At 38.3% G+C, this 13,304-nt stretch overlaps 1 protein-coding gene across 1 annotated transcript; it reads left to right on the forward strand.

The window, feature by feature from the left end:
• The first annotated feature begins 8,936 nt into the window (after positions 1 to 8,936).
• Positions 8,937 to 11,183, forward strand: LOC145101196 (uncharacterized). The gene is made up of 6 exons (XM_079038367.1): positions 8,937 to 9,309; positions 9,780 to 9,911; positions 9,997 to 10,200; positions 10,310 to 10,510; positions 10,664 to 10,715; positions 10,805 to 11,183. Exons 1-6 carry the CDS (start codon positions 9,095 to 9,097, stop codon positions 11,015 to 11,017), a joined length of 1,017 nt encoding a protein of 338 aa, XP_078894493.1. The 5' UTR covers positions 8,937 to 9,094; the 3' UTR covers positions 11,018 to 11,183.
• Positions 11,184 to 13,304: the final 2,121 nt, after the last annotated feature.

The following is a 13,304-nucleotide window of genomic DNA, read 5'->3' on the forward strand; positions in this document are numbered from 1 at the left end:
TTTGTTGGAGTGATAAGCAAGAGACAGCATTCCAGACGCTGAAAAGAGCCTTATGCAGCGCGCCTGTCCTGTCCCTACCCGAAGGGACAAAGGACTTTGTTGTCTACTGCGATGCGTCTACTCAAGGCTTAGGCTGTGTGCTTATGCAAAGAGGAAAAGTAATTGCCTATGCTTCTAGACAGTTGAAAGCACACGAGGTCAACTATACCACACACGACTTGGAGCTAGGAGCCGTAGTCTTTGCATTGAAGATATGGAGGCATTACCTCTACGGAACCAAGTGTACGATCTTCACTGACCACAAGAGCCTGCAACACATCTTTGACCAAAAAGACTTGAACATGAGGCAACGGAGATAGGTAGAATTACTCAATGATTATGAGTGTGAAATCCGTTACCATACCGGCAAGGCCAATGTGGTAGCAGATGCCCTTAGCCGAAAGGAGAATCCAGGCCACAAGGTGAAGAGCCAGTCGATGACCATCCATTCCAATCTACCCATGCAAATCTGAGAAGCTCAGTTAGAAGCCCTCAAACCCGAGAACATGTCAACTGAAGCCTTGAGATGAATGGAAAAGAAACTTGAGATCAGAGGTGACGGAGTCCATTGTTTCATGGATCGGATCTAGATTCCCAAGTCCAGAGGATTCAGAGAGTTAGTCATGGAGGAAGCACACAGAACCAGATACTTTGTTCACCCGGGTTCTGACAAGATGTATTTAGATCTCAAGAAGCAATATTGGTGGCCAAATATGAAGGCTGAGATAGCTACATTTGTGGGCAAGTGTCTGACTTGCGCCAAGGTAAAAGTCGAGCACCAGAAACCCTCGGGTCTGCTCCAGCAACCCGAGATACCTGAATGGAAATGGGAGATGATCACCATGGATTTCATCACCAAACTACCCAAGTGCTCGAGTGGGTATGATACCATTTGGGTGATTGTAGATCGTTTGACAAAGTCAGCCCACTTCATTCCGATGAAAGACTCATACAAGATGGAAAGACTCGCTTGGATTTATATCCAGGAGGTAGTCCGACTGCACGGTGTACCTGCGTCCATTATCTCTGATCGAGATAGCAGGTTTACCTCCCGATTTTGGTAGTCTCTTCAGAAAGCTCTTGGAACCAAACTAGATATGAGCACGGCGTATCATCCTCAGACAGATGGACGAAGTGAAAGAACAATTCAAACTCTGGAAGACATGCTTAGGGCATGTGTCCTTGACTTTGGAAAGTCGTGGGACGCACATCTACCTTTGATCAAATTCTCATACAACAACAGTTACCACACCAGCATTAGGGCTGCCCCGTTCGAAGCTCTATACGGTCGTAAGTGCAGATCCCCTCTGTGCTGGGCCGAGGTGGGAGATACACAGCTAGCCAAGAGTCGAGTCCCCGATAGTGCTCTCACTGGTCCTGAGATCATCCGTGAAACCACCGAGAAGATCATCCAAATACGAGAACGACTGAAAGCTTCACGTGATCGCCAGAAGAGTTACGCTGATAACCGTCGGAAACCACTGGAATTCCAGGTAGGAGACCGTGTCCTGTTGAAGGTCTCGCCCTGGAAAGTCACTGCACGCTTTGGTAAGCGTGGGAAACTTAATCCGAGGTACATTGGACCTTTTGAGATCCTCGCCAGGGTTGGTCCGGTAGCCTATAAGCTTCGTTTACCTCACGAACTCAGTAGCATCCATCCCGTCTTTCATGTTTCAAACCTCAAGAAGTGCCTATCCGATGAAACCCTAGTGATTCCGTTAGACGAGATTGAGATTGATGAAAACCTCAACTTCGTGGAGGAACCAATCGAAATCATGGATCGTGAAGTAAAACGTGCGAAACAAAGCCGCATCCCGTTGGTGAAGGTTCGCTGGAATGCCAAGCGGGGACCGGAGTTCACTTGGGAGCGAGAAGACTCGATGAAACAAAAATATCCACAACTCTTTCTAGATCCATGATTTGTATTTGTCTTGTATCTTGTCTTGAATTTCGGGACAAAATTCCCTCTAACGGGGGGATAATGTAACAACCCGAAATTTCATACCACATCTTGTAACTCAATTGTAATCCAATTCGATCAACCAAACGTCGTTTCCAAATTCGTTCCGATTTCGCCATTTTATTAAGTCATTATCTTGTATTGACCTAAAATGACTTAATGGGTGTCTTAATGCCATTAGGAATCATTCTAACACCCCATTATAGTTATCGGAATAATTCTAGAATCGACCATATCGGGTCACGACAATTTGGTCGGGTACGACCAAAAGCCTCGCCTAACGCAGGTATCGGGTAGAATTCCGCCGTGTCCAAAACTTAGACACTATATAAAGTGTTTTAAGACTCCATTTGAAGCCTTTGGCCATTTTTCTGATAAAACTCTCCCAACCTCTCTCCTCATCCATAATCAAAGATCCAAAAACAAGAATTAAGGCTTCAAATCAAAGAGGTATCATCCCTAACTTGTTATCCAACCTCTTTAGCCTTCAATTTGATGATTAAATTAAGTTTTGGGACCAAGAACATGAGTTTACAGCCAAGGAGCAAGCTTGGGCCGTAAACTCCTCAAAATGGGGTTTTTAAGCCAAATTTACCCTTCCAAATCATAGTTGGGACTTAGATGTGACCTTGAGGCTTGAAAATCTAGACTTAAAACAATTAAAACATGAATTTTATGGGACAAAAGAGAGTTTATGGCCAAGGTTTGTTCTTGGGCCGTAAACTCCTCTAAAATGGGGATTAAGTGCCTTTAAACATGTCCAAATGCCTTGTAACTTAACCAATAGCCTTGTGGTAAATCCTAGAATCATCTAAAAATGGTTTGGAGACCTTAAACACATCAAATGTCATACATATTGGAGTTTACGGCCTAAGCACATAGCCTATGGCCGTAAACTCATAAAGTGATGCCAAAAATGCTACTAATTCACCCTTAAGGCTTGGAAAAATTCCTAGAATTTCATATGAGTGTTTTAAACATCAAAATCTAATTTTTCTCAACCATACTAGAGTTTACGGCCAGAGAGTATGTATCTGGGCCGTAAACTCATACAAAGGTGTTAATTGAAGCCAAAAATTGATACCAAGCCTTAGAAAATTAGTTAGAATCACATGTGATTGTCCTTTGTAGCTCAAATTAATCATTCTTGGCCATGGGTGAGTTTACGGCCGTAAACTCCAAGTGTGTGGCCGTAAACTCCCTTTTAAATGGTATAATTACATTTAATCCATTCCAAGGCATTTTAGTAAGTCATTCCAACAATCCCCAAGTCCATTCAAGCCATTAAACCCTCAAAATCACACCAACATGAGTTTACGGCCGTAAAATCATGTGTGGGTGTGTTTTGTGGTTGTAAACTCATTTAAATTTTTACTTTTGGAGAGTAAACTCAAGTCCCAAGTCCCTAGTGCCAATACACGTCCGTAGATGTCACCCGGGTCACTCCAAATGCTCGTTTTGAGGTGTTTAACCTCGTTGGAGTGTAATGTCCCAAATAATTAGTGATTGTAAAACTAATTAGTTATATATGGACATTATTACATTTTACATAGGGACATCGCGAGTAAACAATCCCCGAACCAACGTCTAGTATCCAAAAACGACACATTTCCGAGTCCGGTGAGTTCATACCCCTACCTTTTTCACTTATTTTCACTGTTTTCAGGGGGGAACACAAGCAAAGTACAAGGGTTCTTGTACTCAAAACTTATTTTCGTGTGTGTGTTTCACAATTTATATGCTTTTTATACTGATATACACAACTGATAATTGGTAGAACATATAGATCACATAAACATTTATTTGTGAAATGAGTATTATAAACCGTTATGTTTTATATATTTCACAAATGGTTTCCACATTTGATCAGTTAAAAGCATGACATTAGAATAATTGAACATATAATTTGTACACTGTCTTGTCCTCGGTAACATTCCACAGAGATACGCGAATGGAGGATTATCCTATTATTACTAGTAAATTTGTTATTCCTGTATGATTGGAGACACGTCCTCGGTGAATAATCCACAGAGATACGCAAGTGGAGGACTACACCCGTAACCAGAATCTCTGGGATTTAGAGAGCGTGACTTGAGTGTATAGATCTATACAGGGCTGACTACCCCACACCTGGCTGCTAGCTACAGCCGAACCGAAATGGTTCAAGGGTGACGAAAGTCATAAGGATGTGGACCACTTATTGCCACAGGTTTTAGTCTATTGTATGGTTATGGAACTCGCAACTAGGATAACAGAGATTTACTTATAGTAATAATAAACCATTTTACACACTTTACAGATAACCAAGTTTCGGTTTACATACTTTACATCCTTTACATCTTTTACATAAGGTAACCAACATTCAGGAAAGTATGGGACTTTCCTGGGGAGAACATCAAACATAACACGTATACATCTTTTACAATGATAACCAACATTCAGGAAGGTATGGGACCTTCCTGGGAAACCTTGTACATAACCAGGTCTAATAGAATACATCTTTCACATCGAAAACCAACATATAGGAAAGCATGGGGCATTCCTGGATAACGTATACATAACCAGAAAAGTGTAACCAACTGAATAACATTACATCTTTTACAATAACTAACATTCAGGAAAGTATGGGACTTTCCTGGGAATACACTGGTACATAAACGGAATAGAACAATGAATTTGGATAACCAAACTATACTTTACTTTTGTGAAATAACAACCAACTTTTAAGAAAATGTGGGATTTTCTTGGCGCGTGTTACATTTTCAGAAACAGAAAGGAAACATAAACATTTTCACAAAACAAAACTACTTATGAACTCACCAGCGTTATGCTGATTTTCAAACCGCTTGTGTTCTCAGGTCAACGATAGTACAGGTACCCGAAGACTTACTTGATCCAGAACGGTGTGCGTGAAAGGCTCGTTCGTTTTGTTCATATCTATACTATGTATCACAATTGTATAAACAATGTCTTTTGAAACAAATTGTAAAACTTTTAATATGTAATGTAATGTTTGTTTCACTTTACTTACTATGTACATTGGATTTGATACTCAACATGGAGTCAACCCCGGAAATGTTTCCGCCTTCGGTTTTCGGGGTGTGACACCAATAACCTCGGGCGATACTGACCCGCCTTGACCTCCCTCTCTTGTTCCCGATCCTGACCCGGATCCGCTCCCAGCGTGCTTCGTGACCACCATACTGAAAAACACCACAAGATCTCAGATACTTCCCACAAACCCGGGACCCAACTCCCAACTCAACCCTAGAGGTCATGGTTTCTTTGATACGCGTATGGGTCCTTTGCTTTCAGTAGTACGGGCCCATACTACCTTCCACACCTACCCATATTTGTATCAAGTATACCATAACACCCTAGTGAAAAACATACATACATAACAAGCGCCCAACCCTCACTCCTAGAGGAACACCGAAAATCTCCCACAGAGGAACCCTAGGCTAGCAAGCATCATAAGTCAGGCAACATTAACATGAAATCCTGAGGATCCCTAGCCTAGTTCTAGCATGCTGTTCTATCAAAGCTCAAAAACAAATATCATGAGGAGCGGTACGATCACGCCTTTGCCTTGCCACGGTCTCCTGAAGAACCTGAAAAACATTAAACCACAACTGTAAGCCCGAAAGCTTAGTGAGATACCCCCAAAATACCAACCACATATACCATACACGCACAACATGCCATATCATAACAGAACACAGAACAGCCATGCACTTCGGGTCTACTATGTGACTGGTCCGCCACACCGGCCTTCAGTCCACCTGGTCCACCCTCCGAGTCTAGCCATATACATCGAGTCTACAGTGTGATTGGTCCGCTCGCACCGGGCCTTCAATCCACCTAGTCCACTCTCTAAGTCTACAGTACGACTGGTCCACCCGCATTGGGCCTTCAGTCGGCCTGGTCCACTCACCGAGCCTCAGCACGTCTGGTCCGCCCTCTTGGAGCCTTCAGCCTATCCGGACCGCTCGCTGGGCCTTCGGGACAACCGGTCCGCCCTGGGTATGTTGGCCTACAGCACAAAGCAGGACCCGCCTCAACCCATCCCCAGTCCAACAACCATGTGCACATAAACATTCAAACATATGACAATTCGCATACAATCAAACCGATCTAGCAGATCACATAGCATAACATCATCCTATCCAGGATACCGACCTAACCGAGTCTCTAACATAACATCATCCTATATACCAGGATACCGACCTTAACCGGGTCTCTAACATATACCATCCTAACTACCAGGATGCAACATAACAAAGCAATATCATAACAACGATACCCGGGTCTCAATCCGATAAAAGGGCCGGCCTTGGTGCCGTAGACCCTGTCGATATAGTGAGGATAACTCACCTCGCAACTTTCGACTGAACAGATAAACCCAAGTTGCTCCGACCACTAATGCGATCTCCGCCACTGGTCAACACCAAAACACTGAACTCAAAACAAAAGCCAACAATTACCACAATACCCCTGGAAATCAACTGGTCAACCCTTGGTCAAAGTCAAAGTCAAAGTCAACCCCTGACTGACTCTACTCGCCGAGTCAACACGATGACTCACCGAGTCCCCATGCACAGATTTTCCCCAATCCACGACTCAACTCGCCGAGTCACCCCGAGACTCGCCGAGTTCCACAACCCTGAGTCCTTTCACACTCGACTCACCGAGTCATCCCTTGACTCACCGATTCACAGCTCAACCAGAAGAAAGGTTAAGGCCTCACGACCAGACTCGCTGAGTCCAAGAACAGACTTGCCGAGTCCAAAAACAGACTCGCCGAGTTGTTCTTCCAACTCGTCGAGTCCATGCTTATCTTCATCCAACTCGCCGAGTTGTTCTTCCAACTCGTCGAGTTCCAGCCTATCTTCAAGCAACTCGCCGAGTACACCATTGTGACTCGCCGAGTACCCTTAGATCTGAAACCATACAGAGGCTTTCCAAGCCATGCAGAAGCTCTAAACCATAGATCTACCCTTCTACAAGCCATCCATCACGTAAAGTGGCAAACTTTACGTGAATCCAAGTAGATCTAAGCATGTTACACTCTAGGGTTTGGGTTTGGGACAAAAGAACTTCACCAACAACTCTTGAACATAGACTTTATGGCTTTCTGGATCATTAGCAACCTAGATCTGAGGTAGCAACCTTAGATCTTACACCAAACTTGAGATGGACCTCATTTATGCCCCAAAACCCCCACAAATGATAGATTTAGATGCACAAAAGCTCAAACAGAGGATTATTACCTCAAATGAAGGCTCCCACTGATGAATGAACCAATTATCTGCAAAGCCCCTTGCTCCAATCTTCTTGCTCTTCAATTTCCTTCCAAGGTTACCTCCTCCAAGGCTCTAATCTCTCACCAAGGAAAGCTCACACGAATTTAGGGTTTCTGGAACTCAAAGGGAAGGTAAAGAGGCTGGGGAAGAAGTGTTATGTTCTTTATATAGGGCTCAACCCCCGGAATTAGGGTTTTCTCCACTCAACACCAACTCGCCGAGTCCACCCATGCTACTCGCTGAGTTGGTCACTTAACACGTGACCAGAGTCGCGACCCTACTCGCCGAGTCCATCCATGGACTCGCCGAGTTGCCCTTCCACATTTGCACTTTTAGCCCTTCAACTCTACTTCTGATACTCCGGGATGTTACAGGCTCGATGAATTCCAATCTACTTATCCTGATTACCACTTTGAGGGCAAGGTGCTTTCTAAAGTGGAGGGGAATGTTATGTGCGGATCGAGTGATGTTGCACAACCGGGAGAGACGCGTCATACAAGTCAGGTATCAGTGGCGCCTAAGTGACATGAAGATTACATGATAAGCAAGGAATGAAATCAAGATTACTACTAGTATTTGATAGTCTTAGTATTTGAATTATTATTTAAAATGTAGTAGGATAAGGACGTGTGTTTGTTTTGGATTGCTTATCTCTTGCTTTTCTTTTGGTAGTATTTAAGTAATAATAAAAAACATTATGCAAGCTTTTGATTCAAAATTCTCTGTTTTTTTCTTCTCTTCTACCGGAGTCAACACTCACCCAAAGAGTGCAAGTCTTGCACCTAGTTTGACCGTATCAAAACATTAATCGAAATATTTCAAGGGAAACAACTCCGATTACAAAATAATTGAGTACCACATGAAGTTGTTTTGATTTTCTTACTGATTGTACTTTCATTCTTCAAAATAGGGTTTGTGTGCGAGATGGGTTTTTTACGTGATTCTTTCTTATCGATCATTTTTACAGAGGAGTGACGGGGAAGGTTAATGGAGAGTAATAAGACTGACTCATGGTAATTAGCTAATTAATGGTTTACCATATGAAAAGGCTAAACTGAGTACAATAGATGCTTTTATGCTTTTTTTTTTTCGTTAGTGAAAAATAGTTTAGAAATATCCCTATACTAATAAAAGAGTAGTGTTTTTGCCATATGTCACCATATTAGACCTCTTAATTAATGTGTTGCCACTTGTCAATTTATTATTTCTTCATTTTAAATTTATTAGACCTCTTCATTAATGTGATGTTATTTGTCAATGTATTTATTATCTATTTTAAATTTTAAAATTTATATTATTGTTTTCATTAATTCACAAATAAAAATATCTAATATATATTAAAAATCAATTTTATATATTTATTTGAATCAACGATTATAATTTCATATAACTAATAAAAATATTTTTAAATTAATAATTTATTTAAAATAACTGATTAACATTTTAAGTTTTTACTATAAAAGTTTGATTAATTTTATAACCGTGATTCTCAGGGGTTATAAACTAATAGATCATAAAAGCATTTGTTTTTTTGTTAATGAAATTAATTTAGAGTCGATCTTGGCCAAAATTTTATGAATTTTCTTCAAATTTCCTTTTATTTTTTTAGAAAATTTCCATTTCCATATTTCGAAATTCGTTTGTTGTTTGTTCCTAAATTGGTTTGCCAGATTCTCCAAGAGCAGTACGTTCCCATCACTCTTCCCTCTCTGCAAATCCTCTCTTTCTCTCCCTAGGGTTTCTTTTTCTCTAAACCTTCAAAATTTGTCCCTCAATCCCTCACCTTCCGGGTATGGCCGGAATTCGGTTGCCTCCGGAAGACATCGACATCTCACAGGCGCGAGCCCTGTCAACCGCCGATCTGATCTCCGATGACGACCGTTCTATCGCGGCCGACTCTTGGTCCATCAAGAGTGACTATGGTAGTACACTTGATGACGATCAACGTCACGCCGATGCATCCGAAGCTCTAGCAGCGGCCAGATTTTGTGCTGCCTCTGATTATAGGTTAGGTTGCTTTCGAGTTTCATAAAAATTCCGTACTGCACGAAGTTAATTCGTTTTTTCGTTGATTACTGTTAGCAATTATACATTGAAGTTACGTCAGTAAAATACAGAATATCAGATAATAAGAATATGTGAGCATGTATACGAATTTGGATCTGTTTATATTAGGAATATGCTCAAATTGACCAGTGTAACGAAGATTAAGTGTTTGTTGATTCAGAGAAGATGGATAATTAGTTGATAACTACTGGTATTCTATATAATATGATATTATCTATCAGCGTCCTATCTCTGCTACTGAATCCACACGAGCTTACTACCTAACGTTCATAATAGACATCCCAAACCAGAATTATTCCCAATTTTCATGATGAATAGTTATCTAATTGCTGTGATCTCTGTTCAGAAGGAATATGGATTACAATGTTGAACTATTTATATAAATAAATGCTAATACTCTTTTTGTAAAGCTCTGACAAGGAAGAAGCTGATGCTGAAACATTTACATTTACATCCATGCTGGGGTATCAAAGTTACTGGGATGCAACATATGCAGATGAATTGACAAATTTTCGTGAACATGGGGATGCTGGTGAAGTTTGGTATGCTTATCTAATTAACTGACTACAACTGAACTTATTATATATACCTTCATGCTTTTTTTGTGTAACTTTTTTATTTGTCAAGGTTTGGGGCAGATGTGATGGAAATGGTTGCTTCCTGGACAAAAGGACTATGCATTGACATTTCACAAAGACAATTACAAAATCAGCATAATGATCTTGGTGATGACTCTGTCTCTGAGTCTGTTAGTCAAGATTTAGCAGGATGGAGTGTTGTTGATGTTGGAACAGGCAATGGGCTGCTTCTTCAAGAGCTTGCTAAACAAGGGTACATTATATTATAATATTACATAAACTTATTCCTTCCTCCTTATAGTGTGTGATGATGAATCTTTATTTTTTAAACTTTTGATGTTGATGGTGTTATATATATATAGGTTCTCTGATCTGACTGGAACAGATTATAGTGAAGGAGCAATTAACCTTGCTCGAAGCCTTGCTAATCGTGATGGATTTACTGGAATCAAACTATTAGTTGATGATGTTCTTGAAACAAAATTGGATAAAAAGTTTGACCTAGTTATGGATAAGGGAACTTTAGATGCTATTGGTCTCCATCAAGATGGACCCATTAAAAGGTATGTTACTATGTACTTTACAAAATCACCAAAATAGGTGGAGTGGAAGCGGAGGGTTTTTACATAATTCTTCCACTTAAGCAAATTGATTCATCCACATAAAATTTACCACCGAATCTTGAGAATTAGAGGTTAATTTTGTTTAAATTACAGGATTATGTATTGGGAGTCTATGTCAAGACTTGTAGCTCCTGGTGGACTATTAGTAAGTTACAATGTGTTTTCTTTTTTTTAGTCATATATATATATATATTTAATGTTTTTGATTTTGATGAATATAATAATTTTGTTTAGGTGATTACATCGAGCAATAATACTAAAGAGGAATTGGTGCAAGAAGTGGAGAATTTTAATCAAAGAAAGATTGGGGAGATGGAAGAAGAAGAAGAAGAAGAAGGAAAGGGGGGTTTATTGTGGTACTTGGATCATATTCGTTCATATCCAACTTTTATGTTTGGTGGATCAGTTGGGTCTCGTGTTGCAACTGTTGCATTTTGTTTTAGGTAAATGGATCTCAACATATATGTCTTAACTGCAGATGGTGTTTTGTGTTTTGTTAGGGGGATTGATATGATGTAAAAGTTAATGTAGAAAGAATTACTTTGTATGGAATCTAACAAACAAGTGCTTGATTGGCTTTTTGATGTGTTTATTGTAAGTGGTTGCTTGTTAAGGACCTTGCAAATTGCAATACTACTATAATTTCAAATCAACGTAATATAATGCCTTTTTTTTTTGGATTAAACTTCATTTTTTTTTTCTAAAGGGATTTTTTTTTTCTAAAGGGTTTAGGTCATTTTTGATCACATAACTTTTGGTTTTGTGCTCATTTGGTCACTTAGCTCTTTTTAAGTTTTAAAAGGTCATCAAACTTTTGGCTTTGTGTTTATTTAGTTATTTAACTTTTGTTTTTGTCACATTTTGTCACCTAATTTTTAAAATTCTGTTTATTTAGTCACTAAACTTTTAAATTTTTTAAAAGTTTTAAAAGTTTAGTGACTAAATTAGCACAATATTAAAAGTTAGGTGACTAAATGAGCACAAATCTAAAAGTTAAGTGATTAAACCAAAAGTTAAGTGATTAAATGAGTACAAAGTCATAAGTTTGATTACTTTTTAAAACTTAAAAATAGTTAAAGTAAGCAAATGAACACAAAAACAAATCAAAAAGGACCTAAATCCTTTTCTAAATTAGTCGCTATATTTCTCCCCTTACCTTTTTTTTTCTATTAGCCATTTTAGAGGGTTTCCCGTGCTTTTTTTTTTTTTCTTTTTAAAAAAAAAGCCTCCAAATTTTCATTTTTGAAAAACTGATGTTTGGACCATTTTTTTTTGTTTTGACTTGTAATTTATATTTTTTAAAAATTAAAAGTTATGTGAATTGGGAAAATTGACCTTTCATGTGTTGTGGGATGATCGAGTTGGAAAGAAAATGATGGAATGAATAAACTCCCTCCACAATCCACCCTAAGAAAGTATTGGAGAAAAGATATATAGTATAACATTCACACAGAATATAAAAAGAACAAAAATAAATATCTTTTAGATAGGATAAACCTGACCCACCTTCATCTCTGCAGGATTTAGCAGAAAACCACACGTACCATGAGAGCTGTCCAAAGCAACTTCATTTTGTTAAGAGAAATCAGATGTTCTTTTACTTTACTAATCTTCCTACTTAGTACATAATGATAAATGTCAAGAAAATGGATTACGAAATAAATCTTTGAATAGGAAGATAACTAAGAACAAAATACAGGTTACAGGTGGATATTTAAATTTTCTTTTGTTTATTCTTGTTGCTATATGTCATTGAATAATATCACGAATAAAAACCTTTAATCGGTAAACAATATAGAGATCAAAAGTATCTTTAAAAACACAACAATTTTGTTTTATATATATATATATATATATATATATATATATATATATATATATATATATATATATATATGGGAAAAGTGAATATACATTACAGTCCACCTAAGCTTAGGTACTAAACCTCATAAAAATACGTTGTTTTACTACATAAAAATTACGATTAGGAGATTCACGATTAACACTTGAAGATTTAAATTCATGATGTACACAATAGTTTTGCTACGGAGGCAAAAACATTGATTATCTTCGACCTTCGTGACAATGAAAAATAATATTGTTCACTAAGGTGAACTAATAAACGATAATGGAGGAAATAAAACAAGGATGATAAAACGATAATGGATGAAAGAAATGTTATTGGGGACGATATATATTACCAAGTGAAAACCAAATCGAGTATAAATTACTAAGTTAAAACGTTATATTATAGAGGTTTAGTACCTAAGCTTAGGTGGGGCTGTAATGTATATTCCCTATCCCCTATATATATATATATATATATATATATATATATATATATATATATATATATATATATATATATATATATATATATATATATATATATAGGGAGTGGTTCAAATGAGAACCCCAAAAGGTTAAGAACCCTAAGAACCATTTTTTAAATGTTTTCATTAAAGACATTTTAGACAAATTAAACATTAAAATTATATAAAACAAACTTTTTTATTCCCTTATTTACAACTAGTTGACACTTATTCTTGGAAGTTGTTGGACCACCATCAGACCGCTGTTGGGCCGATGTCGGACCACCGTCGAACTAACATCAAGTTCAATTGTATTTTCAGGTCATATTCACAGCTTAATAAAACAAATATTATAGTTCTAATTTATTTTGTAATACTTTTTAATACATACCCTTTTATTTTTGCAACCAAACATACAAAAT

Source organism: Lactuca serriola, chromosome 4, assembly GCF_051521515.1.
Source record: "Lactuca serriola cultivar US96UC23 chromosome 4, Lser_US96UC23_V15, whole genome shotgun sequence".
In the NCBI taxonomy this organism is placed as follows: Eukaryota; Viridiplantae; Streptophyta; class Magnoliopsida; order Asterales; family Asteraceae; genus Lactuca; species Lactuca serriola.